This window comes from Penicillium canescens (assembly GCF_028828765.1).
Source record: "Penicillium canescens strain IBT 15451 chromosome Unknown utg000004l_segment0_segment0, whole genome shotgun sequence".
Taxonomy (NCBI): domain Eukaryota; kingdom Fungi; phylum Ascomycota; class Eurotiomycetes; order Eurotiales; family Aspergillaceae; genus Penicillium; species Penicillium canescens.
Genome location: NW_026703966.1, coordinates 894925 through 921863, shown reverse-complemented (window position 1 = coordinate 921863; position 26939 = coordinate 894925). Strand labels below are relative to the sequence as shown.

Here is a 26939-nt window from a genome sequence, read left to right as displayed (position 1 = left end):
AGAGCCTCCAAAGAGAAAGGACGGTCACTCATCCTCAACAGTCTTGTTCTTTATCCCATTCCTCTTCCTCCAAGCTTTCACTCCTCGATCAACCTCATCTCTTGTCATCCCATCCCTCACCAAGCAGAATGTGACCCCCAATTCCGTTTCCACATTCCGGTTCCGCGCCTCGTCATCGAAGAATAGCATATCCTCATAAGCGATTCCACTCGTCTGATGGATCCGCGCAAAGTGCGATGTCTTATTCCCAGGGAATATTTGAATGTGATCGAAGTAATCCAGTGCGCGAATGGTTTTGGCGTTGGCGGCGGGGTTATCGGAGAAGGTGGGGATGACGTGCAGGGCTTTGAGCATGTCGCGTGCCAGATCAGGAGCGTGCGTCCGAGATGCCAGGGCTAATGGGATTGAACGGTGTTTACAGGCATAGATTATCGACGAGACTGCTGGGTAGAAAGCAAAAGACTCACCCCACCTGTTTGAAGCGAAATGTTGGGGTTAGAAGTTGATTCCTAAGTTGGGGAATCTCCTAAACATTGTAGCCAGGGATAGAAGGCATACCGGTCCACGGTGCGTGAGTTGTTGTCTCGTGCTTTCACAGGGGCACTGACGTGCGTATCCACCCAGAAGGGCCAGAGAGTGTAGTCGAGGTCGAAGGCGATCAATTTCGGTAGTGGGAGGCCATCAGTGAAGGTCTCCGGCGCCACGGAGGCATCCTCCAGAGGGTGGGTGTTTTGACGCTTTGCTCGAAGCATGGTGTGAGTAAAGAATCAAAGTCGAAAGAAATGTTAAAGAATAGGAGAGAGGTGAACCATGGAGCTGGGAGGGACGAGCCGGGGTTGAGGCTCGGGAAGCACGTGCCATGGCTTGCATATCAAAAGTTATATGAAACTTGATCGATTGTTTTTCCTCGAAAGACTTGGACGATCTGACAACTGCTTTAGGGATCTCAATGATTATATTTTCGGTTGCTCCGTGGAACACAAACAAGACAAAGCGAATTAAAGCAATGAAAGCAGAGACCAAGGACTGCAGGTTACTTCACCGTCAGGAGGGCTGTAAAGGGGACGGGGTGATGCCTTAGTTAGAATCAGTCATTGATTATTATTCAGGCAGCCTATTCACGAAGAGTCATCGTTTTTAAGGCCTGGCGTAGCAGATGTGGTACCTGGGTCGACTCTTTATGCATTTTCTCCAGGACGCTCCTCTTTTCGTTCAGCGTATCAACACCGTCTAGCATGTGTCCCCTCCGGGTTTGCTCTTCGGTAGATTCCCCTAAGGCATCGCTACATACACTAACAGGAATTTTGATATTGCGGAGTGGTGATTGTACTATCTCAGAGCGCTTACATGTGTAGAGGCGAACCGTAGGGCTGTTTCATACCGAACAGGTGGGGCATTGATATCGTCGAGTAACATCCATACTATCTCGATTTTCCCTGGTCATGAAGCGCTCCTGATGGCCGCATCGTATAGATCAACTGGGTCATCAGAAATCTGATGCTAAAGTAATCTTTAAGCTCTGTACCTACTACCAAGCATGACAACTTTTGAAGATAGCGACGTGAAGATGGATGATCAACCGTATAGCTATTATTGTTCCAGGATGCTAAGGTCGAAGAGTGGTGCGAGGTACGGCTCCGGATATCTTGTCTGTGGTATAGTGTATATCGGATTGATTACGGGGTACATTGCAGGACATGGCGCCCCGAGACAAATGCCCCTTGAAATTGTCATATTACTGGAAGAGCGAGATACATAGATGTACGGTTTCGTTTAATGCCATTAGGATGGTTGTTATGTTCTTGGATATCTCTGAGCAGGGGCAGATGTAAAGCATGTACGAGGAGAGAGAGAAAAGATCACTCATGAGTGTCAAGATACAAAGCTGCCAATGGTGTATACGTCAAACACGGATCAAACTAGGCACAAATGTCCAGTTAAGTACCTAAATAACTTGCAAACGAGAAGAATGTTATTGATATCAAAAAAGTGAAAAACCAACTCCTTTAACCAGAAATGACGGACTGCGCCTATCACACTCTCGAAGCCTTCCCTTCAGTTTGAAGTATCCCGAAAACAAGTGATATGGTCGTGTTCGATTGAGAATCCGATTGGATGCGGGTCCCTTGAATGGCAGCTCACCTCGCCCCGCTTGATTTCTTCTCCACGATGTTGGCGCCTCATGACGCAAAGACACGGACCTTGAGATCAACACTACCAGTCGCCAGAACGCATCGAATAGACATCTTGATCGCGTTGGGGTCTTCTTTTGCAACACTTGATTTGCCAGCCTCTGCGCCGTTGGCATCCTCGATCCCGGTGTCCTTGATTAACGGGGGTGCCCATCGAATCGAGCTGACGAAATGGTCGTGAGCAGCAATGGTGCGCACACACTTGCATTCTTGTGTAAGATCCCAACAGCGCAAGGTCTTGTCATCGGACACCGATAGAAGGTATTTTCCACCGGGATGGAAAACCAATGCACGAACCCAGTTATCGTGCCCAACAAGAGTTTTGATTAAATTTCCACGGGCATCCCAGAGACGAATGCTCTTGTCACGAGATCCTGTGGCCACGAACTCGGCAGACGACGATGCGGCCGGGGGCTTTTTCTGTCCCGCAAGAGGGGCGAGGTGGGGATAACTCGTTGGTGGAGCGAAGGCAACACATTCGATAACATGTTCGTGGCCTAGGAATGTGGACTTAGTTTCACCGGAAGAAACATCCCACAGGCGAGGAACTTGGTCATCTCCCGCGGAGAAGAGGAAGCGACCATCGGGGGACGGCGCAACATCTCGAACCCAGGATGCGTGGCCCTGTAGGGTCTTGAGGCAGTACCCAGTTGTGACATCCCATATCCGTAGAGTATGATCGCGAGACGCCGAGACGAGTAGGTTTCCTGACATGGGAGATCCTGCCGCTCCGGATGGAATGAAACGCACTGCTGATACGCTGTGGTCATGTCCTGGCAGGGTTCGGATATTCTTGTATTCGTCCGCTGGGTCCCACAGCTTGATCGTTAGATCCGAAGAACAAGACGCAAGAAGGGTTCCGCCGCGCGGTCCTCCATAGTCAACATCTAATACTGCCCTTGTATGTCCTTTGATGGTCCTCTCCAGCTCACCCAGCTCCCAGTCCCAAATCTTGATTGTGGTGTCTTCTGAACCGGACGCGAGGGAGGAAAATATGGGGTGAAAAGCGACACATGTGACTGGTGAGCGATGCGATTCGAGATCATGGCGCGCTGGGGCTCGCGGCAGCCAGGATGCTGGGTCTTGGTTTCGTCGAGAGAGAGATGTGGGGGTTGCAGTGTCCAGCTCAGCCTGCAGTGAGGCGCATCGTGATTCTAAATCCATGATCTATACTAGAATGTATCATTAATAAACCGACGTTCTTGTCTTCAACGGTCTTCACACGCACCTTCTTCTGTAGGCGGACAACGCTCGTCCACTTCTTCTCCAGCAGGCCCTCATATTTCTTTAGTGTGCTGTCGTCCACTGTAATCGAGTCGCCGAGCTCTTCTCGTAGAGCAGCCGAGCTCTGAGGCAAGTTTGCAGATGCTAGATATGCGATGATACCTTTGTGCCTGTCGCAAGAAGCGAACATCAGCAATCAGAACCCCTAAATGAGCCGAGACGGGTCACCTGCAGCTCCTCCGCCTGGCGCGGAGTGAGAAACTGGCTCATAGTTGCAGCGCCTGTATGTGTGTTCCAAGCAATTTGCGCCAATTTCCCCGCGCATGTATTGTAGGCGTTTTGAATTGGCGTGTTCGATTTGGAAAAGTGCGATTGGGGCGGTGTCGGAGACGATGGGCGAGTGAGGGCGAATTGGCTGAATATTGGGAGCTAACAAAGAGCAAAAAAGGAGTCGAAAGATAGGTCTAAAGATGACTCAAGAGACAAGAAGACCATTAAAAAAGACAAGTAAAGAGAGGGAAAGAAAGAGAGAAGAAAAGAGAAGCCCACCGCGGGGTCACAACACACCCGTGCCAAGCCGCTTGTTTACTTCCCGATCTCCAACTGTTTATTTCTTCTCTCCACCTCCCTTTGATGCTTTCATCACTTTACTGAGACAACTCGATTATTCCATTCTTTGCTCAAACTGGTACGCTGGCACGCTGGCACGCTGGTACGCTGATACGCCTGAATTCTCGTTCGACCTTCTTCCTCTCCGGCACATTTCCGTTGAAGCGCAGACTGGACACCCGCAGCAGCGCTGACGTACCTCCTGTTTCCAGAGATTACAGCGGTTCGCTGTCACCTAGAGAATCGACGTCAGGATGGCTGACGGCGAAGAGGACTTCTCCTCCTTTCCTCTGGAAGAGCGGTTTGCTAATAAGGTGAGATACATGCTCCATCTCAAATCGATTAAACCCTATGACAATGACTGAGTTGTTTTATATAGAGCTGGAAAGTCCGCAAGGAAGCATACGGAAGTGCTAAAACAGTCTTTGAAAACACCGCCGATGAATCAGACCCGGCGTTCGTGCCATTCCTACGAGACCCCGATTTGTGGAAAGGGGTAGTCACAGACTCCCATGTTGCCGCACAGGCCGATGGTCTTGCAGCATACTGTGCTTTCCTCAAATTCGGAGGAACCCAGGCTTGTACAAGGTGCGTGTCATAGGTCTCAGCTGCAAGACTGGTTGGTCCGCCCTGCGTTTTACTGACAGTTCACACTTAGGAGCCGTGGATTTACGATTGGCCCAATCGCCGACAAATGTCTGCCGGCCCCAAAAGCTAAACCCGGTGCTCTAGAAGCGATCTTGTTATTTGTGAAATTCGACAAGGCCGATCCGGTGTTCGAGGCACTCGTGCCCCAACTCACACACAAACTACCTAAGATGGTCGCCGCCACATTCTCAGCTTTCACTGCCATACATCACAACTATGGATGCAAGACAGTCGACCCTAAGCAAACTTTAAAGACGCTACCAACCGGATTTGCCCATGCCGATAAGAACGTCCGTGTCGAAGTACAGAATCTTGCAGTCGAACTCTATCGGTGGCTCGGGGAGGCTATCAAGTCATTTTTCTGGGCTGGCCTTAAACCCACTCAACAAGCGGATTTGGAAAAGCTATTCGAGAAGGTGAAACAGGAACCACCGCCGCAGCAGATAATGTTCACAGCAGCGCAAGAATATGCCATGGCCAGCGCCTCCCCGGCAGCCGAAGATGGTGGAGAAGCAGCCGACACGGGCTTTGATGATGAGGGCGATGAGGAAGAGGTTGATGGGTATAACCTGGCAGATCCAGTTGATGTTATGTCCAAAATCCCTAAGGACTTCCAGGAACAAATGGCTTCCAAGAAATGGCAAGAACGCGTGGAAGCGTTGGAAGCTCTTCACAAGGCCATTGATGTTTTCAGAATCAAACCCGGTCCCTTCGATGACATTGTGCAGACGTTGGCGGCGAACGTTGGCAACGTCAACATCAAGGTCATGACTGGGGCTGCAAACTGTATCAGCAAGTTGGCCAGCGGTCTGCGCGGCGGTTTCCTCGCGAAATACCGTGGTGAGGTCATGAGACCCCTTTTTACCCGTCTGAAGGAGGTAGGTGAAAAGGCGAAGCCTGTGTTCGGCGCTTTGCAAGCTGTTTTCGAAACAGCCACACTTTCGGATTGTTTAGAAACAACTCTTGAATTCCTCAAGGATAAGAATCCACGAATCAAGCAGGGTACTAGCGACTTCCTGGTTCACTGCTTGGAAAAAACCAAAACGGTGCCATCCAAAGCAGAGCAGAAAGAGATCGCCGAGGCAGGCGGAAAACTCCTCCCCGAGTCAGCTCCGGCAACCCGTGAAGGAGGTGCTAAGATCCTGGGCACTTTGATGAAGATCGCGGGCGAACGAGCCACGTACGCGTATCTTACGGGTGTTGACAAGCTGGACAAATACAAACCAAAGATCGCCGAATACTTTGAGACAGCAAAGGTGGTCGCCAAGGAGCGCCCCAAGCCTATAGTGGCACCCCCAAAGCCCGCAGCTCCAGCTGGCAAGAAAGTTGTTGGCAAGAAGCCAGCCCTAGGAATGAAAAAACCGGCTCCTGCGGCTACTGCGCCTCCAGCGCCCGAATCTCCTGCTAAGGCTGCGCCCAGAGCCTTGCCTTCAAAGCTCGGCGGTGTTCCCAAACCTGGTGGTCTCCCCACCCCTGGGGCTGGCCTCAAGCTTCAAAGAAAGTTAGCTGGCCCAGGAAGCGCTGCCTCGCCATCGAGACGGGTCGCCGACCCCCCATCAGAAGACACAGCACCCCCGCCAGCTGCCCCGAAGTTTGGACTTGGTCGTGGTCTTGCTGGGCGTCCCATTGCGAAGCCATCAGCGCCTGTAGAATCCGCCCCAAGCCCGGTTTCCCCCGCCATGAACGCGATGTCGGCCGCTGATCGTGCCGAGTTGGAGGAACTTCGCATGGAGAAGGAAAGCTCCAGCCGAACAATTGAAGATATGAAGTCAGAGCGTTCGAGGCTCAATTCCACGATCACTGAGCTCCAGAACCAGAATGCACAGCTGATTGAAGATCACACCCGAGATGTTTTGAGCATTAAAGCCAAAGAGACTCAATTGGTACGGGCACGAAGTGATGCTGAAGCCGCAGAAGCGAATGTCCAAAAACAACAAAGAGAGATAGAACGCCTGAAGCGTGAATTGGCACGAGCACTTCGTGCATCTGCCATGAGCCCGCCAAACGCAACATCTGATACCGGCAGCATTGGTATTCCAGAAACCACCTCGTCGATTTATCAAGAACCCACCGGAAGCGCACATGCGTTTGCACGAAACGGTCTTCACGCGGGATCCCGCTTCGAGAGCGCGCGTCCTCGCAGCATTGTCTCTGCTAGTCCAAGCGAAGAGAAAGAAAACACCGGTCTGGAATCCCCAGGGTTTGGCAGTCGAGATGGCGGCCTCGGCCGACGCAAGTTGAGCCCTACATATGGCTACTCGGGCATTGCCAGTCCGACACGCTCATCCACCCGGAACTCTAACACCAACCTCACAGAAGACGACCAACAACAACCCAGACCTACTGAGCCAGCTGAAAACTGGAAGCGGGCAGCGGAAGTCACCAGTCAACTGAAGGCGAGAATTGAACAAATGAAGGTAAGCATATACTCTATGCGCTTGTTGGTATGCAAGACTAGTATCTAACTTAAAAGACAGGTACGACAAGGGCTTTCACGACAACCCGCCCAACGTTAATGACCGAATGACCTTGATCACGTTTATGTCCCTCGTCTTTTTTATACTCCATTTTTTTTTTCCTTGCCTGCCTTGATTTGCTTCAACTTGTGTTTTAAACGGGCTCTCTTGGTGCCATTGTCTCTATCTTAAAACCGGCGATGAGTATTTTCTGTTTCTTCTATGGTCGTCTGGGAGCACAGGGTCGGATTTCTGGGTTTCTTTCTGTATTTTTTTCTGCGTCTGCATTTGCCGTGGGCCTTTGGGTCCCTGTAATTTCATCATACGAGCCTTGTCTTCTTCCCTTATTCTTATTCTGATCCTCAACGGTTGGACAGTTTGTCCATCTGGTGGGAAATGAAGTGTTTGGTTCGCCATTGCTATGTTCTGCTATCACTTCCCGTTCGTTCTTCAATTTTTGATGTACAAACCTCCTCCTGTGATATCGCTAGTTGCTTCTTACTTCGATTGTTCTTCGGTTACTGTCTGCCATGAAGTTGGATCCTCTTATATCACTCTCATTCGGGGCTTGTGGTTAGAAGGATGGTTGCATTATGTACCTTAAGATACCCGAGTTGGACAGAATGGGTTTAGGTTGAAACCAGGAATAGGAAATGGATTGTTTTGGCCAACTGACTTCATCTCCTGGGCAAAATGTAAAGCGTATATATATACAAACGTTAGAAATGAGTGTACAGCTTCCTGAGAGAATCTTACTCTTACTCCCCTCTAAACAGTCCAATTCTTAATCCTTCTTAGGCTATCTTCATGGCTTTCTTTGAGTAGGCTGTTGAAATATGTTGATACACCATCGAAAGCGGCGCCTGATAACTACATGCAGTCTTTCTATGGTGAGTTCATAGATATCAATAGCATTAAGCATGACAATATACTAGCTATATAAAGTAGACAACCAATTTTGTAACTATCATTGCTTCTAGAAGAAAAACTTGAAAAAACAGTGCTCCGCGCAGCTCCGGATGTCTTGTGTAGTTGTGTGGTGCCCAACTCATGGAACACGACTGGGCCAAGGCTCTTGGGCCATTCTTTCCGTGGTGGATACAATCTCACAAAATTTGCAAAAAAGCGTTAAGTTGGCACTTAGCTACTGCCCGGAAGTAAACATGCAGGTCATACATTTACAACTACACATACGAAGCAGACGACATGAATGCCTAATTCAGATGGGACTATATGAGCCATCAATAGAATTGAACAGGTAAAAATGCATTCATGGGTATCTGCAGAAAGTGGTACATGGGGGCCATTGGAGTTCGTAAGAGAAAAAATTTGTCTTTTTTGTTAGAACAGGATCCAAAAAAGGCCCAAGGGCTCTTTCGCACCCATCTAAAGCTAAAAGAATCGGCCGTCAATAAGTCATCCAGAGCCTTGAACACCTTAATTGTTTCCCATTAAACTTTTTATGAGAGCCGAGCGCTTTTTGAAAAACGATCCCGTCAAACAGACATCTCGGACCAAGCTGTAGTTACACAAGCTTAGACCTTGATGGCGGCCTCGAGAGCCTTCTGCTTCTTCTCAATGCGGGCGTTGGCCTTGGAGCCCATGATACCACCACCCCAGTGGCGGCGGGAGTCCTCGTACTTGTCGGTGTAACCCTCCTTGATGGCGGAGAGGAGCTTGGCGAACTCGGCCTTGTCCTCGGAGCGGGTCTCAGTGAGAGCCAGGACGGCGGAGGTCTTCTTGTGGACGACGGTACCGAGACGGGCCTTGCCCTTGACGATGGCGTAGGGGACACCCATCTTGCGGCAGAGAGCGGGCAGGAAGACAACGAGCTCAATGGGGTCGACATCGTGGGCGATGAGGACGAGGGAAGCCTTCTTGTTCTCGACCAGGCCGACGACGTGGTTGAGACCGTACTTGACGTGGTAGGGCTTCTTGGAGACATCCTCCTTCTTCTTGCCCTCGGAGACGGCGGTAGCCTCCTGGACGAGACGCTCCTTCTTCTCGGCCTTGGTCTCAGGGCGGTACTTGGAGAGGAGCTTGAAGGTCTGGGCAGCGGTGTTGCGGTCCAGAGTGGCCTGGAACTGAGCGATTGAAGGAGGAACCTTCAGACGCATGTTCAGGATCTTCTTCTGGCGCTGAAGACGGACATACTCGGGCCACTTGACGAAGCGGGACAGGTTGCGCTTGGGCTGGATGTCCTGGCCGATGCCGAAGTTGCGGGAACGCTTCTCAATGAGAGGGTTCTGTTGCGAGTAAGAGGGGTTAGTGTCTTCAAGACTCAATGCACTCCCAGTGGAAAGAGAAAACTAACCTTGGCGGCCTTCTTGCCAGCACCAGCCTTGCCCTGGGGGTAGGGCATGGCGGCGGTCTTCTTTCCGGACTTAGTGGGAGGCTATCATTGAGAAAAGAAGATCAGCGTGCTGTCCACCGAATGCTGCATCTTCTTTGAACTCTAAGGAGAGCGATGAGCCAAGCCTTGTTACGGGCATTGGACTCATGCTTCCAGCCAAATCATCACACGATACAACACATCTCTTTCGAGGCTGCGTGCGATCGGCGGAATTGCTTAGATATCAAATCTGAAGCAGTGCGAATGTGTTTTACGACATTGCGGGAACTAGTATCTCTGATAGAATATCAAGAGACATTCAGGTACTCACCACCATGTTGTCGACTGGGATCGTTGCGCTGGTTGACGATTGACGGATGAGAAAGGAAAAAGTTCGAGTGGATGCAACTTATGAATTTGTCGTGGGTCGCGCTAGCGCGATCAGGTGATCAGGGCTAGGGTTAGCGCTTAGGGCAGACCCACTCGGTCATGTGACAATCACCTGATATCAGACTGCCATTAGATCTACAGGAACAAATTGTTAAGACAGTCGTTATTTTGGGTATCTGATGCTCTCCTTTATGAAGCTCCATATTTTCATAGGGTGTATCGTCTCAGGTCACCAATTACTGAATCTCATAGCCACCATTCCCGTGCCCCGCTAAAGCAAGTCTTATTACATAAAACTGAACGCCATAGATAACTTAGACCAGATCAGATCGCATGATCATCAAAGTTATCCTATGCAACAAACCCACATGTATAATTACCAGGAAAACCCAATCACCGCCATGCCCCCAGTCCAGGCAAAGCACCCCGTCCCAAACCAGCACTAGCAGCCTGAACAGCCTTCCTCTTACCCAGCGAGCCCTCCTGGGCGCGAACACCGGCAATAATCTTCTCAATATGCGTCTCAACCACAACACCACCGACAATCATCTCGCCCAGCACAGCATGTAGCGTCTCATACCCAAAGATCAGATCCAATTCGCAGACATTCTCAAACATCCGGTCTAACGACTCGACAAACACCTGGATCAAATCAATAAGAGCTAGTGGTGACTCTGTAGACGTAGAAATCATGATAAACGACAGCGTTGCGTAGGTGCGGTATGTGATCTGGGTGGGGGTATCGGAGGGTCCGGTGGCGGAGGAGCTGGCGCCCTGGGAGAGGAGGGGTGGGAGCGGGAGGAAGTTGCAAGCGCTTGCCGGGCGCTGTGCAACTAGACGGTATATTTGCGCGATGAGGGATTGCTGGGTTTGCGTGTCCTGGGTTACCGTGTGAGTTGGGGTGTCTGGCGCGGAGTCCGCGGTGGTGCGGGGTGTCGCTTGAGGGCTTACCAGCTGTGTGTAGAACTTGGTCAGCCGGGGCTGGCCATTGTTATTGAAGACTAGGACTGCGTTGATCATCTTGAATGGCGAGGTGAGAGAGAGTACCGCTCTGTACTTGGATGCGATGCGAGAAAGGCTTATCGATAACTGCGGTCTTGGCTCGACTTGCCGCGTGCGCCGATCTGGAGAAATCGACTTCTTTTTTCGTTCTAACTCTTGATCGCGGGCCAAGAAGATAGCATGAATTCAATATCATTATGCGGGCGCTCTGCGCCTGAGAGAACCATCTATACAACAATACGAGCGCTATCCTCGGCCTCCAATACACAAAAACGCGAGCTCAAAGACCTCACCCCGTCCGACCTCTGCTACTACTGGGATACGCAGCCTCCTCGACCCGAACAACTAGCCTTCGCCGACAAGGTCTTCACTCCGTCCCGTCATTCCCCCTTGAAGCTCTGGTCCGCGGCCAAGTTCCGCACGACACCACTCTCATCGGTAGACCCCGAAGTCGCATTCCTCGGCCGGTCCAATGTCGGCAAGAGCTCACTCTTGAACGCAATAATGGGGCAGGAGGTCTGCTGGACATCCTCGAAACCAGGGCGGACGAGGGAAATGAACGCATTTGGGATTGGGGGTACGAAAGGCGGCGAACACAAGGTCGTCTTGCTTGATATGCCGGGATATGGAAAGGCCAGTCGAGCTGAGTGGGGAGCGGAGATTATGAAGTATCTCCAGGGACGGAAGCAGTAAGTTACATCTGTCTCCCTGTTATCTGCTTGGAAATAGTATGTTCTGACTTTCACCATCGCAGACTCCGTCGAGCATTCATCCTCATCGACAGCACGCACGGCATTAAACAAACAGACGCCGATATCCTCCAGATGTTTCGACACTACGCCATTCCACACCAGATCATCCTTTCCAAAGTCGACAAATTCCTCGCGAAAAAGATGAAGTTAATAAAGTCCGGCGTATCGCCGTACAACCTCGAACGACTTCAGCTTTTGCTGCAGGGTATCAAACCAATCATCCAACCTGATCCTCGAGTCTCCGAGGGGCCTGGTGCCCTAGGTGAGATCTTGACTTGCAGTGCTGAGGCGCAGATTGGTCCTGGTCGCGCGCTGGGGATTGATGCTATTCGCTGGTCGATTTTGTCTGCTGCTGGTATTGACGGGAGTCTAGAGGGTAGTCGTCCTGCCCATCCGGTGCCTGCCGTGGATACGTCGAATTCTATTTGGTGATGGCCTTAGGCACATGGTGGTGTTTGGATATCTTCTACTCTCGTCGAGTTTCTGGCTTGACTTGTTGGTGTGGCTAAGCCGCATATGCCTTGTTGATTCATGGCAAAAATGCCTTCGCCTTTTTGGATGAGGATAGTGAGACATGAGTTACTCTCTAGACGCAGAACGAACCTCCAGAGGTTTCAGCTGGCCAGTCTATACGCCATAAAATGGCTGTCTTTTAAGTTAATGATGGCGTCCTTGACACAGACCAAGAGATGGCCATATATGGAGCATTTAAATTCTTTGTACTATATAGTTACCTGCTACAGGCAGAACATGCCATACGATATACCCAAGATAGAGACAAGTAAAATGAAGATCATAATCAATCTACTACAGTCCGTTAGAGACAACGCAAAGCATAAAAAAATATGTAAAAGAATCCACCGGACTCATCACCGATATGATGTTGCCGTTATGACGAAGATAGGACGGGAATTCACATACGGATCAGGAAGACAAAGAAAACGTATCGTGGAAGATGCAAGGGTAAGGGATGATATTGGGGATACAGAAGGATAGAAGCCCTCAGATAAGTAGTTGATATGAGGAAAGGAAAAAGATAACGCCTGGCCCCCATCATAATGCTGCAAGACCAAAGAATGCCGACCACGCTATGCAAAGGTTTGTTCCGATGGAAGACGAGAGCTGTAAGGATGGGTATCGTGAATTGGTAGTTCGGGGTATTGAGAGATCACAGGAAAGTAGGAAATGTAGAAAGGATGGTTCGTCGGATGTGGTTTAAAGTCAATCTTGGAAAGCAGACTTGCTTTCAGTCAGACAGGTCGTCATCTTCATCGAGATTTTGGACCTCTTGTCCGCGTGCGTTGACAACGATGCGGGAGGCGAGTTTGCTTTCTGGCACTCCATCGCGTGCAGCGCCAAAGTCAAGTACCTGGTGAACCATGTTAGCAAGAAGGTCTAGAAAGATCGATTTTAATAACTTACTTCAATGTAAGTTATACTGTCACGCTGCACCGCAGCAACACATCGTCGGTCATTGAATTTGACCTGCCACACGCCACTGAGGTCAGATAGAAGGTCTCGCACGCAGTCGCCTGTCGTCACATCCCACATCTTCAGGGTACGGTCAGATCCAGAGATGACCTTTTGCCCATCGTGTTGGAAGCAAGTGATGGCTCCGGTGTGTGCAGTCAGCGTGTTCTTGCAGTGTCCATGAACAGAATCCCAAATTCGGAGAGTAGAGTCCGCGGCCGCTGAGACAAGGAAATCGTTCTGCAAAGCAAGTAGACCAACAAGAGAGGTGTGACCTTCAAGGTTGTAGAGAACAGACCCATCATCTAGCGACCACACCTTGACCATATGATCCATTGCTCCACTGATGCAACGATTGCGCTTGTGGTCAAGAACAACGCTGTACACCTTCATGGAATGCCCCTGTAGAGTGTGCAGTGTTTGCCCGGTGGATATCTTCCAGACCTTGACGGTGCAGTCATAGCTACCACTCACAAGGGTATCGCCATGGGCCGCAATAGCACGAACAGAATGCTGATGACCAGTGAGAACCCGAAGGAAGTAGGGACAGTCAGTGTCATCGACAAGCGGACCGCCCTGGTAATAGACTGGGTCTCCGGGCTTTGGGAGCTTCCAAACCCGCAGGTTGGAATCCCGAGATCCAGTAATAATCAATGGCTCTTTCGGCATCATTTCAGGCTGCCCATTGACATTTTTGCCCACCTCAGTGGGAAGAACAATCTGCAAGCAGCGAACAGTGGAGGTGTGACCGTGGAAGATCTGGGTACATCTGGCCTGCTCGATATCCCAAACTCGGACAGAGCGATCCGTGGAACCGGATACCAAGGTGTTGCCATAATACTCAAGAGCCCAGACACCGCCCTCGTGCCCCTCTAGTGTTGCCTTCAACGCGCCAGTCTTGGTATCATATACATTGATGTTGGTGTCGTCACTGCCAGTAAGAACCTTGTCGGCGTCAAACTGCAAACAAGTGACGACATGGCGGTCATGTGCGCGGAAAGCGATGTGTTGCGGCTTCACTTCCGGCCTCATCCACCCCTTGCGGATAGCATCATGACGGCGGTAGAGAACTTTATATAGATAAAGCCCCCGAAGAGAGGGATTGCCAACCTCGGCGTAAGGCACCGCAGCGGCTGCAGCGCTGGCGGCGGCATACGGGGCCTCGGAAGCGGCAATGTCTTTTTTCCAACACGGATCACTGCACTCTCCCCCACTGGATGAAATCTTGCGCTTGGCCAGCTTGCGGCTTGTAGCACGCGTGTTGGCTTTGCGCTTGGGTCGTCGTAACGACGACGACAGGGATGAATAGGAGGATCGGCTGTTTGAGTCCATTGCCAATGGAACAGGAGACTCCTCTCTATCCGCCCTGAAGAAGGCCATAAGGCTGAGATCTTGCTCAGGCTCTTCAGGGCTGTGAGGAAGCTGCCATCCCCATCCCTGTCTAATGGCCCGCTCCAATTCTCCATCTGAAAGAGAATATCCATCCTGGTCAATGAGGTGCTTCCAGGATTTTTCGTCAGAATTAGTGATGTGCCTCCATCGTTTGGATACCTGTGCAGCACGGCACATGCTTTGGACGTCAAGGTATTTGGTGATGTTGAGACTGAGCTCGAGAGGGAGAAGAGCGAGGAAATCGCACTTCAACGTCGGGTTGACCACATCTGCTACAAAATGTAGGGTAGGCTTAGGGCATCGTCGAAGGAACTGATACATAAGATAGGTCTTCATCTCCTCGGGTACCGAATCAAAGAATTCCAGTACCTTTGGCATATCCAAAAGAGAGGGAGGCGACCGTGAGTTGGGCCCATTCGCTGCATCCTGAAGCCGCATGGCCTTCGAAAAACGGGAGACGTTATGATCGAGGCTAGAATCCGTATCAACGTCAAGTCCTTCAGAATCAAACGAGGACTCGCCATGAAGAGCGTTCATAGCGGCAACCGGAGAGAGGCTAGGACTCGGCAGGCACATATCTTGTGCCATGGCATTGTCAATTGCGGAGAGCTGGGAGGTAAGTTCCGGTCTGCTCTGTGATGCGGGTTCTTGTGTTCCATATGTCGTATCCTGGCTGAAAGAAACCGGTTCATGTGCATTTGAGCAATTCTGGTCCACTTCAGGTGCTTGAGGCTCCTGGTCGCCAGAACTGGAACGAATACCGTGTAATCCATTTTGTTGCGCGGCATCTTGGTTCACGTGTTGTGGTCCTTTGGTTCCGATTTCAGAAGACAGAGGGGACGGCAAAGGAGGCTCTCTGCGCGGGAATACCGCACTGTGGATTCTCTGTCTCGGCACTACTATCTCGCCAGATCCACCGAAGTTCGCCTCAGTGTCTGGTGTGGCCAGACCCGCGGCAAGATGAGTTGGTGCCACGCCACTTAGGCGGGTGCGGCGTGTTATGGGCTCAGAAGGAACACGAGATGCACGAGTCCGCGGAAGGGTCGAGGATCGTGCCTCGGGGATAGAGACGGGGGACACGGCACGACGACGGGAGTTGAAAGGATGGCTGGAGGGTTGACTCGTGATCCTTGGAGGGGCCAGCCGCCGGGAGGGGTTGTCAACCTCAGAAGTGAACGAGCTCACGGAACGGATCTGACCGTTTGCCGCCTTTAACGCCTCAGTTTTCTCCTTTGTCTACATGATGTTAGCATTTCAATCGAAATAAAGCGATGATGAAACCACTTACCTCGCTGGCAGCAGTTTTAGTGTCCTCGGGTTCGTTGAAAACTATAGATCTGTCGCCGATCTTGAACTTGAGATTCCTCAAAGATGCTGGAGTTGGGGCCGAGGCGAGAGGGTACTGTCTGGTGTCCAAGTCCTTGACGGAGCGCGGGGGTTTAATGACCAAAGGAGGAAAGGAGGTGGTCGTAGTCGTGGTGGTGGTCACCACCGTGGTTCGAGTCGCAGGAGCGAAAGAAAACTGTCCGAGGGCAGCATCCGATGGCCCTTCAGCCAGTTCATCTCTCTCCGGCTCGTCCATTCTATATCGTTGGGCGGATCGAGCGTCAGGGCTGTGGGCGACATGTGACGAAAGCGTCGATAGGTTGTGATCGGCGTATGTCGAATCAGGGATTTGAGAGGCAGCATTCAAGGACATGATGCTCAAGAGGGGAGCATCGAGTATGAAAGAAGTCACCGCGATGTCCAGGTGTTCGTAGGAAATCGCCCCTGCAAACCATGAGAAAAAGATCAGAGCATTTCGGATTAAAAAGTGCACAGGGGATAGAAAGAAGCAAGGAAGTCAAAGGAAGGGGAGAAACAGTGGCGGCTGACAAGGAGTTGGGGCGGAGAACAACAATTCCGACGATGTCATGGCCCAACTTCAATTTTGCACGTTCTGTTCTTTGTCTCTTTGATATTGGATATTTGGATGCTGTATTCTATTTGATAATTCTATTTGATTCATGTTCTATTCTTCTACTCTACTACCTCTTCCATCTCTTCCATTTCTTATCTGGACGGAAGAAATATCAAGCCTGTAGTCTCTTGGCCTACAAGTGGGACTGGGCACACTAGGCCGTTACATCCAGTCTAGCCTTTGGCCACTTTGCTTGCACTTTGCCTATTTGCCCGCTTGACTTGAAACTGCAACTTTGCCATTTACGGCGACCTTTTCTTCCCGGTTTCTTCAGTCTCGCCACATGTCACGTGAAGCGGGGACGTGCCCTTGTATATAGATTCATATAGATTCCGCTTATCTTGTATCCTGTTAACGGATGATTTATTGAACGTATTTATTTTTCTGATATATGTATCTATTTGCTTGAATACTTGGTCGATCTCTGCAACTTCCAAGGCTTCCCCACATTTTCTTCAAGGGCTTGGCCCACAAAGTACTGAGGATGTTCCTAGAAATGAATGTCCCGCACATGGGCCTGTCAATTTCATATGTTAAGTGTGAGCGAGACTCTTTTCATTTTGTAGCATATATAGCACCTCGCTGCATATAACCCTATTATATTTAGCCGTAGCATAGTGGCTTAACAACGCCACTAAGAGTGCAGATACGTATAGCAACCCCAAGTATCAAAATGGCAAGTACTACCTCACGTAGTTGTCTTCGGTCCCATAGAACCCCAAGGATTTTACCACCTAGGCTTTGTCTTCTAGGGCTTTTTTTGGATTGACAAGCCTGTTATCACGGCTGCAACCTAGCGCACAAGTGCTTTGCAAGGATGACACATGACCTGAATGATACAGCACTTCTAGAAATCGAGAAACATATTCACCATAGCAGATTCATCCGTACTCAGTGTTGAATGTCCACTAGCCCTAGTGAAACTCTTCCTTTTCTATGCGTTGCCCTAGCTACAAACATAACAAAAGTTATTGTTTTAGCTGTCTCCTTGTTACTTCTGTTTCACACACTCTGCGTGATTTTTTTTAATGGCGTAGCTTCATCAAGGAGCATGCCGGTCAAGGTTATATAAGTATCTCTTAAGCAACCGAATTTTGCTGTTGCACAATCCCCACAAGCCTATTATCAACAAGAAGACAAAAAGCCATGGCGGAGTGCAACTCATTTGTACTCTTTGCAGAAGCTCGCCTTAAGCTTCAGGATCTCATTCAACGGATAATCTTTGATCTCAACAACAACTACCCATTGCTTCGCAATGAGATTAGAGCAGGCTTAGCTTTCATCTCCATTTACGTGGATGTGATCAGAGGACTCGGGCAGTTAATGGCTAACGAGTCTCCAACTTGTGAGCCTATCCAGCTTGCACAGCAAGAATCCACTCGTAACCCTAACCCCCGCGAAAAAGGGCACACTGAGCTCAAACAGGCTTGTCACTCTACCGATGAAATGGTGCACATCCTATCGCGTCATCTAGAACTCGATAGGGACCTCAACCCAACTATCTGTAGCCTTGAGCTCATGAGTGACTCTTGGAATTTGGATTGCCCATCTCCTCGCGAGCAGACCATCGAAGGCCTGTTAAGGCCCCGGAAAACACTCTCCAACTGTTGCAACATCAGCACCTGAGTATCTCGATCGTGGCCCTTCGGCTCCCCAAGATACAGCTCTTCTTCCCAGTCTTAGGCAGCCCTACCTAGGTAGCCCGGGGACCGTGGCCCGAGTAGTCCACTCCGTTTGAGCACGCTTCTGGTGATCTCGGTCAGAGACGACCATTTCAGGTCTGTTCGATAGGTTTGTCTCGATATATTTTATGCAGTGATATTAAATTTCTAGATCTGTCGAATAGAATACCTTTCGAGGTCTATCCATAATCCACCTTTGCTATTGTAGAACTAGACTTTCTTGGAAGTGGAAACATGTAATTTCAGGGCATTTTTAGTAAAAAATTAATGTCAGAATCAGCCATCCCTGAATAGTGACTGTTTTCACTTGTGGCCTTTCCCTTCTGTGCTTCCCCTACCTCTAACAATATTTTCCTTCCTTCTTCTTTTTTCCAATACCCGGATTCCTAACAACTAAAACAAGCATATTTTTTCCAATCAGAAGCCCAAAGAATATCTTTTTAAAGAATCCTACACAAAGAAAAACCCTACTCGCCCGCATCGTGCAATGCTTTGTGATCCCAGAACCAGGCCTTCTTTGTTTGCCCAACCTACATATTTTCAACCTGGTCCCCAAATCATTTTCAACCTCAAATCCATCAACCACGAAATGCTCACTCGTGCTAAAGCTATACTGGGGCTTGCACCTGCTGCTCCTGTGGCAAGCAAGCCTAAAGTTGTCAATCTTGCTGATACCGCTGATACCACCGAAACCACACCAACCCCCAAACTTCCCATCGAGGAGATTTTTAGATTTCCCGTGGTGGTGAGTAGCTGTCGGATTAACCAGCGATAAAATCGTAGAGGTCAAGGCTTTCTGACATCAATGTAGGCACATAGCTTCGATTTGACGAGGATCATGCTGCACATGACTGTAAGTTGTTGGTTTGTTCGTTTCTTAATACTAACCAATGTCCGTAGATCGCAACACTATTTTACATGCGGTTTGAAATGCCCTAACTCCTATTCTCTCCACTCCGCTAATATAGAATAGCGGCTTGTTACCAGACATGGTCTTTAGTGAGCGAAACCTTCGGGGAGCATCATTCGAAAAGGGCTACATCTATTCCCAAATAATCAACGGGAAAGGCGTCGGGAAATCCAGATCCCACAGAGCGGACTATGTCCCCACGAGGATAATCGAGAAAAACTTGAATGACACGGCAGATCACTTTCTCAAGCTCCTTGTAAGATTCCCAATCTCCCTGCCGATTATACAACCTTAATACCCCCCAGGAAGGAGGAATTTTCGAAGCAATCCGACAAGGAAACCTCCACGCTGTGCAATTTACGATCTTCGACAACCCAGATGTACCAGAGAACGTCCTAGAGTCGTATACATTCACCTTTGACTACTCCGGCAATCGCGGCCCAGCCGATCGCAGACATGTGTACACGAAGATTGATATTTTGGATATAGCAGGAGACAAGGACGCGTGGCGTGATGTGATTAGAACTGGTGAGTCACTTATTCGAAAGCTGACCACGATGTGCGCTAGATTCCCGATTTTACCTAGTATGTGTACTGCTTTTGTCATGCCTGGTATGGTTGCTAACGAGAAAGAGTAGATCAGCGATACATGGGCATATATGTCTTTTACAGGGATGAATTCGTATGAGATATCCGGCTTCGCTCGCGCCGATGACGATACTATTGGATACCCAAGTGCTGGGGATTGGAGAAAAGTGTCGCGGTTCTGCGGGACACTTGATAGTGGATTCCATACGTATGTTGTCTCTTCTGTTTATATTATTTGACTTACTGTGGCTATGTTTTGACAGCTTAAGCTGACCTGACGAAGTGCCGGAGTGCGATTGACCCATCTCGCCCCCCGCATCATTGACCTGAAGTCACCCATTGAATTGCTAGAAGAGAGGTACAATGACAACGTGCTCCGCGTTAGTGAGACTGGAATCAAGGAGGCTCAGATACCGATGATGCGGGAGGTGTATTTCTCCACGGATGAAAGCACTTGTAGTGAAAGCTCTCCCACCGACCCATCTCTGGTCAGATATCTACCTCTAGAGGAAGACGGCAATGAAGATGACCAGGGCCCTGTAGGTATGTATCTATCAAAATATCCCAGTTTCGGGCTGTATGAACACAAGCTAATACATTGACACGATAGAGTGGACCTATTACAACATCACCCAGCGGCTGCGTACCATGGAGAAATTGAGACATAATCACAAGAGAGGACGTCCGGTGAGTTTGGTCTCCTATATTCAAGAAAAGTTGAACTGTTACTAACTACTACAAGAAAATACTCGCAAATGACAAGCCTGAACTCCTAACTACCGAGGCCCAAGCCAAGTCTGCTCAACGCAGAGCTCACAGAAGGGCGATTCACCTGGTGGAGAGTATTAACAACGAAGAAATTGAGCTACCAGATGTAAGATCCAGTACTTTGAGGAACTCACAAACGCCCGAGCCCGGACAACCCACGGACCGTATTTCGACTCGCAGGGCTGAGGGCCAGCGGGCTTTAGAAGAGATTCGTGAGATGCAGAAATCGGGACTACAACCTACTGTCCGCGCGATGACAGTGCACTATATCGATAATCGAGCAGTACCGGTTGACAGTTCCCCGATCAGAATAATAACGGGGAAAGTTCCTCGCATGACATCGTTAATCAGATCGATGCTTGTCGGTGTGAGTGTAACAGCCAGAATGAATACAAGCCTGATTTTATAGTAAGTTACCAGCCAGTATTGTCGTGGAACATTCAGATCTAACTGATTCTTTGTAGATCAAATGTGCTAGCTGCAGGTTCACCCAGCACGCCGAGTGCTATGGATACCGACACAGGAAAGACAACCGGCTTCCCAAGATTCACTACTGCTACAGCTGCTTGATCGGCTATGACTTTGACAGTGAATTAATGGAAAAGTTAAAAAGCTCATCAGAATGCGAAGAGCAGTCAAAACGATCCTCTTCGAGGGTATCCCCCCATCGAATGCAATTCTGGCCGCTCATCTCGGTAAGACCTCGTCACATAACCCCAAGTATCCCATTATAACTTGATACAGACTGCACCAGGGACGAAGCCCGTGAGCTCGTACACAGTTTCCGTAAACTCGGTCTCCTGATTAGTAGTCTAGGATGGAAAGCTAGAGGCTTCTAAAAGGGCAATGATCCCAAGTTCACTTTCGCTACCAAAGGACCAAGCATACCGACACTGGCCAGTGAGGTGCTAGATCCGATGTTGCTTATCCGCCAATATGTAAGTGCTAACGCTAACCGTGTCCGGGATTGTGTGTATGGTCTAGTAACTGTTGAGTAGTATGATATCCCGGTCCTCGTGCCTCTTTCACTTTTGGGTGCGAATTTCCCTGGTTGCATTATTACAAAGTACCCGCCTGGGATGGAGGATATTACTACAACTGTGTCTGCGCCAAGTAAGAGGCGGAAGAAGGGGGTTATCTTTCACAAGGCTTATGATGGTGAACACGCAGCGGACTCGAGGCGAAAGTCTAAAAAGCCTAAAAACTCTAAAAACTCTGCAAAGTCTACGAAGGCACAGAGAAAGAAGAATTGAGGATCGACAGGAGTGTTTTTAATGTTTTGTATCTATTTGTTTTTACTTGGATGCGCTTTTTTCGAGTCTGAAATCCTGGAAGATCTCTTTGATATGATTGCAGTATTTACAGCGCAGTCCAAAAACCCAAATTTTGGACTCAGCCTCTGTCAAAGTCTGCCCAATACGTTTTTGTTTGATTCATGGTAAAATTTTGGCGCTGGACATATTAAGTTTCATGTCTTTGTTCTCCCTTTTACCTCACTCGAACTCGAGGGCTTACCACTAGATTAAAAATATGAGGCATATGAGCTTAAAATTTAGCTATGATCTGCGCAGAATGGGGAAACATAAAAGAATAGAGCGTTTCAGAACCTTGGTAAGGCACCAAGCTATTGGGGTGGACTATTGAAGACCATTAGGGGTTAACCGCGACCATTTTGCATAGTGGGCGGAACCGCCTGTCAAACCAAGTGTTTGGGTTTGGGTTCAATAGTGTTCCGAGGTGAACGTGGGCAGTTTCCGGACATTTGGGAATGCTAAAACCGGATCGTTTACTGTAATTGTTTCATTCACACATTTCGCCCATGTCACGCCTTTCACACACTCAAATCACACATCCTCGGCATCGTGATCAGCTCACAGGCTGAATCCCTCGGGATGGTGGACCAAACAGGAAAAGCGCCACATACCCGACAGGGATGTCATCGACAGTCGGCGAATGGATCTCGACTAGACCAGGATCTCGATCTGGGAGAAATTGGAAGTCCCCAGAGTGTCATCATCGCTTGCACCTGTTCCGCCCACGGGCGCCTCGTGGGGCACACACACGGGCTGGCGCCATGATCCCCGATCACGGATCTCCGGGACTATTGACTCGATTGGGATTTGGACACCGTGCCGTGCAAGATAGTGCACGAGATATGTCCGTGCCGGCGTCTGAAACGTACATCTGCAGGTCGGCGAAAGTCCGTTCAAGCCAGTCTCCGCAACTAGAGGCTGTCAACCTGTCAACTCAATCCCCATGTCTCAATCTGTACCGGCGAGACATGCGTGCAACATTATAGGATTGGAGTTACTGGGGCGATACACTGGTTGCACACATGGACCGCGTCGATCACTGCCAGTTCCTGTCAGTTCCGTCTGCAGGATTTGACCGAGACGCGAAAATTTCTAGGACACTGCCACGCAAAGGATCCAAGGTTGAACTCGGTACATGTATTTGTCACGGCGGCACGAGGTGGAGGCTAATCTGCATCTGAAGCACGATCGAAAGCTGAGCTCGTGCACGATACGCCGGGTCGATATTAGATCGATTTGCCGATCTGCTCTCGGATGTGACCTGCGTGTGATTGAATGTGTGGAGGAGGTGCAATCGCTCTACCGTAGTGGATGCTCCATAGTTCCTCCATGGAATCCACATTCGGCTGCTAGCTCGCGATTTGAAAAAAGTGCCTGAGCATCCGGAGTACGCATGGAGTACATGTACATACATGCTTATGGATGTGGTCGAGGGTAAAGGGAATTGGTGAGAAGTGGGTTTAGGCGGAAAATAAGTCTAATTTGCCCAGTTGGCATGGAGGATTGGCGTCAATAGCCTCTATTTAGTGTTAGCTTTTTGCACCTCCGGTTTCCAGAAGAGCTTCACGTGTATTTTTAGGTTCAGGGGTAATTCTCCTACTGGGAGGATGACAATTAGCAGAAGTACTTGCATATTAAATCTGCAGATTAACTGGGTAGTATACAGTAGTCTATAGGAGTGTATACAGTCATAATAACGGCTGTACTTTTCCCCCTGAAAGAGTTCCATGGAATCAAACCCAAGTACCACAGTTCCAGTTGCACTTGATCTATGCCTTGCCCAATTGCCCACTCCATCTCTGTCGATCACTGCTAGCTTCTCTCCCAACCCAACTTACACCCAGCTCCACCCCATTAAATGAAATCAATGGAAATAAATGAAACACCGTGCCACTCTTTCGCAGCCTATAAGATTCCATCTTTCTTCGAAGCCTACAATCCACTGCTGTGGGACTCCCCCTTTAAGCGTGCCGTGAATCTAAACCAATTGACTGATGTAAACCCCAGCACTCTCTACAAAAACAATCCCAGCCCTGAGATCCTCAGTCTTGATTTCTAAACCCTTCTTCCCCGCTCGTTTCCGTGATATCTTGTTACTCCGGTATGTGAAATGACCGGGACCGTGCCAATTTCATGCTAACATTTGACTTGTGGAGTAGATCGCCAACTTTCGGAAGCAAATACTTGAACCCACCAAACCCAACCCGCCTAGTCGGCACACTCAGAGCCAAAGAGCTCACGATTCCATGCACTAGAGCAACAAAGCGTGTATCCAATGTTGGGACGCGATCGCTCACCAGTCCACATACCACTCCGCACGTCGAGTCGCCAAATGGAGAGCGAGGAAGACCTCGGGATGGACCGCAAAGCTTCCAAAGCGCAGCGGTTCTTTGGAACAGAGCTGTCAATCCCCGAACATGCGTGGCAGGAGCCAAAAAAACAACGCCGACCCAGCTATAGAACACCACCCAGCAGTGCCCCAAGGCAGAGCAGCGGCTTCGTGCCTTTCCCCACGGAGAATACCCCCATCCCCGACCAGAACCTTCGTGTGCGGGCTTCATCGCCTCTGCTGGGGGTGAACTACCGATCGCAAGAGGCCGCACCGCCGCTCCCCAAGCCCTCGAAAAAATCCACCACTCCGGTTCTTCCTCGACTCTGTTTTCATACTTCAGTTCCAAGGATTCTTCCAAGTCGGCCAAGGCCGAATCGCTCCAGCCTAAAGTGCGGAACGGACTGGGTATTGAACCTCAAGTGACGCTGGGTGAGGCTGCGAATCCGCCGAAGGAGTCGAAGCGGAAGATGCGTCCTCCGAGAATTGATCTCTCCGTTTTGTTCCCCAAGCCTCGGAATACCAGTGCGCATAACGGTCTTTTGTCTCCGCAACGAATGACCAACTCACCGTCTCCCGTTTCCACGGTGATTTCGGATTTCCCTTCCAATCCGGCTCCCCAGCATATTCCCGTTTCCATCCCCCGCAAGGTTGAAAGGACTACCGATCATTCCAGCAAGAGATACCCGGATGCACCTCCTCGTCGGCCATCCCTCCAGTCACTCAAGAGCGAGTCCAAAAAGCATGTCGATAATTCGGATCTGCCATCCATTGCTGAGACCAAAAATAGCGAGTGGTATGACCAGCCGATGGAGCGCACGGTAGGCACAAGCGAGATCGATCTGGCCCTGGACAGATATGCAGGCCGGCGTTCACTCTTCAGTCGCTCCAGTGTATATTCCAACAGCCGGGAGAACTTGCCGCTAGAACGGCAACGGACTCCAGAGTCCAAACCGAGCGCGAGGCGTGCTCATAGTCCCTCTACCAGAACCAAGGATATGTACCTGAGCCCAACTGCTCGTCCAGAGATAGTCCGCCCTCGTGGTATGAGCTCTTCCCAGGAATCCTGGAAGACCAAGAAGAGCGAAAAGAGCTCGACATCCAAGAAGAGCAACAGAAGCACGTTGAAGGACAGGGACCTGCAAAATTCTAGTGTTCTCTGCCTTTCCTCGTCCTCGGAGGATGAGGATGAGCAAATTACCCCCACTGAGCCAAAGCGCAGTGGAAAGAAGAACTACAGGGACAGTGTCGCTACCTTTGATGACGATGAGCCTGAGATCTTCACTGCTTCTACGGCCAAGGCGGCCACGGCCACAACTCCAACTTCGCGACGCTTCGATCGGCAACCATCAACCGGCAGTCTCAAATCCCAACCTGAAAAGATCCAGCCGGCTCCAGCTCGTCGCAAGGCTTCCCACTCCTCCACAGGAAAGTCTTCCACCGGCAAGTCTTCCCAGACAACCCGACGCACCACTCAAACTCGACGCTCAAGTGGAGTTCCCACCATTGAGGCAGACCTTCTCGCACAGTTCCCACAGCAGCCTCTTCGCTCCCCCGCAGAGCTTAAGGAGCTGAACCGGAGAAGTCGCGTCATCGCTGTGACCCGGCAAGAGCAGGACCTTCTCGAAGCAATGCGCGTCCGAAAGGGCAAGGTCACGCCGAGTCTCTTCAACTATGGGAACCTCCCCGAGGCAGACCGACGCTCAATCCTCTCAGGTCCCTCGCGCGATTCCTTTTGTGGATCCGATACCTCCTTCCTACGTCTCAGCAACGTCTTCCCGCCATTCAATACTCCATCAGTGAAAGGTGCAGCCCACTTGGACAAAGACGGCACACCCTCCCAAAGCTCAGGCTCTGATACTGAACAGAAAACCGGTAACTCTGTTGCCTCCCCGGGTTTTAGTGCCAACTACTCCGAGAGCCTGCCCTCTCCCGCCACCAGTGGTGCCTCGCCGCTCACTCCAACCCTGCCAATTCATCGCTTCTCGCCGCTTCCGTCCCCAAAGCCGCCCCCAAGAGGACCCCCGCCTGCCATCCCCGAAGATCAGAAGCGGCACTCCCGCCGTCGCACTGATAGCAGCGAAGCTATCATGCTGGAAGAGAGCTGTGACCCGAAGCGCAACCAGGGTCTTCCTCTTTGGTCGTTCAATTTCGATTGGGACCAGGAGCGCGCTGGTATTGCTACCGTACACTGAATCATGGCCCGGCCTGGAATCATTTCCTCCACATTCACTCAATCTACATTTCCTATTTTTACCCTTCACTCTCTGTATACCTACACGTCTTGAAGCATTCTTCCACAATCTTTCTCAGCGATTTCCTTGTCTCATGTGCATCTCGGGTACTTCACCTCGGGATTTCCCAACTACATAAGACTTCTTGTCTTCTCCTTACACTATTTTCCATGACCTTATCACTCATGTCTTCCTATCTTGTTTCCTTCTGAATTAGCGTCCAAGTGCAGGCTTCATAAATCCTGCTTTCATGTTTCACCTGGGTGGTTTCCTGTGCCCAATATTCATCACTGTATATCTCACCATAATACTCCTCAATTGATCAACCTCTTGCGCAACCTGATCTCCCGATCTCCCGATTTCTCTACGTAGCCCCATAGAAAGACAGTCCCGCTTGACCGGTGTTGCACAAGGGATGTACCAGTTGAAACAATAGAACGTGGCTGATATGCAGCAGCAAGCCCAATCAGACTGTGGCTGGCTGGGCTACTGCCGACTGGACCAACGCACAATGCTGCAACTCTGTAGATTTACATTATACATGTACTTCGTAGCAGATGGAATACGAAAATACCGACGAATGAGCTCTCAGGACTGATGGGGGCGAGGATACGTGGGCCAGGTGACAGGCCTTGACGTCACAGGCTATAGGGGCTGGGGACCAAATGAATATTTGAAGAATGCCCAA

General features: G+C 50.0%; 10 protein-coding genes across 10 annotated transcripts; 5 read left to right on the top strand and 5 right to left on the bottom strand.

The window, feature by feature from the left end:
- Window positions 1–24: 24 nt before the first annotated feature.
- On the bottom strand, window positions 25–752 carry N7446_005696 (Mg-dependent acid phosphatase; the record flags this gene model as incomplete). Its single annotated transcript, XM_058514444.1, has 2 exons — window positions 25–472; window positions 559–752. 2 exons carry the CDS (start codon window positions 750–752, stop codon window positions 25–27), a joined length of 642 nt encoding a protein of 213 aa, XP_058371622.1.
- Window positions 753–2180: 1428 nt separating this feature from the next.
- On the bottom strand, window positions 2181–3741 carry N7446_005695 (WD40 repeat domain-containing protein; the record flags this gene model as incomplete). The annotated part of the gene is made up of 3 exons (XM_058514443.1): window positions 2181–3359; window positions 3421–3586; window positions 3638–3741. The coding sequence occupies 3 exons, from the start codon at window positions 3739–3741 to the stop codon at window positions 2181–2183; spliced, it is 1449 nt and encodes a 482-aa protein (XP_058371621.1).
- Window positions 3742–4279: 538 nt separating this feature from the next.
- Window positions 4280–7189, top strand: N7446_005694 (putative spindle pole body component; the record flags this gene model as incomplete). Its single annotated transcript, XM_058514442.1, has 4 exons — window positions 4280–4339; window positions 4405–4613; window positions 4684–7090; window positions 7151–7189. 4 exons carry the CDS (start codon window positions 4280–4282, stop codon window positions 7187–7189), a joined length of 2715 nt encoding a protein of 904 aa, XP_058371620.1.
- A 1475-nt stretch (window positions 7190–8664) lies between these two features.
- N7446_005693 (60S ribosomal protein eL8) lies at window positions 8665–9798 on the bottom strand (the record flags this gene model as incomplete). The annotated part of the gene is made up of 3 exons (XM_058514441.1): window positions 8665–9375; window positions 9444–9524; window positions 9793–9798. The coding sequence occupies 3 exons, from the start codon at window positions 9796–9798 to the stop codon at window positions 8665–8667; spliced, it is 798 nt and encodes a 265-aa protein (XP_058371619.1).
- Window positions 9799–10244: 446 nt separating this feature from the next.
- N7446_005692 (putative AP-3 adaptor complex subunit sigma) lies at window positions 10245–10871 on the bottom strand (the record flags this gene model as incomplete). Its single annotated transcript, XM_058514440.1, has 2 exons — window positions 10245–10730; window positions 10803–10871. The coding sequence occupies 2 exons, from the start codon at window positions 10869–10871 to the stop codon at window positions 10245–10247; spliced, it is 555 nt and encodes a 184-aa protein (XP_058371618.1).
- A 131-nt stretch (window positions 10872–11002) lies between these two features.
- On the top strand, window positions 11003–12057 carry N7446_005691 (translation initiation/elongation factor MRX8). The gene is made up of 2 exons (XM_058514439.1): window positions 11003–11542; window positions 11608–12057. The coding sequence occupies exons 1-2, from the start codon at window positions 11034–11036 to the stop codon at window positions 12035–12037; spliced, it is 939 nt and encodes a 312-aa protein (XP_058371617.1). The 5' UTR covers window positions 11003–11033; the 3' UTR covers window positions 12038–12057.
- A 794-nt stretch (window positions 12058–12851) lies between these two features.
- Window positions 12852–16166, bottom strand: N7446_005690 (F-box/WD repeat-containing protein; the record flags this gene model as incomplete). The annotated part of the gene is made up of 3 exons (XM_058514438.1): window positions 12852–12974; window positions 13028–15703; window positions 15756–16166. 3 exons carry the CDS (start codon window positions 16164–16166, stop codon window positions 12852–12854), a joined length of 3210 nt encoding a protein of 1069 aa, XP_058371616.1.
- A 1407-nt stretch (window positions 16167–17573) lies between these two features.
- On the top strand, window positions 17574–18053 carry N7446_005689 (uncharacterized protein; the record flags this gene model as incomplete). Its single annotated transcript, XM_058514437.1, has 1 exon — window positions 17574–18053. One exon carries the CDS (start codon window positions 17574–17576, stop codon window positions 18051–18053), a length of 480 nt encoding a protein of 159 aa, XP_058371615.1.
- A 645-nt stretch (window positions 18054–18698) lies between these two features.
- Window positions 18699–21628, top strand: N7446_005688 (uncharacterized protein; the record flags this gene model as incomplete). The annotated part of the gene is made up of 13 exons (XM_058514436.1): window positions 18699–18854; window positions 18921–18962; window positions 19010–19032; window positions 19083–19275; window positions 19325–19547; window positions 19692–19815; window positions 19891–20150; window positions 20218–20294; window positions 20350–20742; window positions 20840–21070; window positions 21120–21140; window positions 21218–21313; window positions 21374–21628. The coding sequence occupies 13 exons, from the start codon at window positions 18699–18701 to the stop codon at window positions 21626–21628; spliced, it is 2094 nt and encodes a 697-aa protein (XP_058371614.1).
- Window positions 21629–24020: 2392 nt separating this feature from the next.
- Window positions 24021–26212, top strand: N7446_005687 (uncharacterized protein; the record flags this gene model as incomplete). The annotated part of the gene is made up of 2 exons (XM_058514435.1): window positions 24021–24329; window positions 24380–26212. 2 exons carry the CDS (start codon window positions 24021–24023, stop codon window positions 26210–26212), a joined length of 2142 nt encoding a protein of 713 aa, XP_058371613.1.
- Window positions 26213–26939: the final 727 nt, after the last annotated feature.

Bases quoted from the DNA above. Each gene is read 5' to 3' on its own strand.
- N7446_005691 (XM_058514439.1), top strand. From the start codon at position 11,034: ATGAATTCAATATCATTATGCGGGCGCTCTGCGCCTGAGAGAACCATC. The intron at 11,543-11,607 runs GTAAGTTACATC...TCACCATCGCAG, and splicing joins TATCTCCAGGGACGGAAGCA to ACTCCGTCGAGCATTCATCC.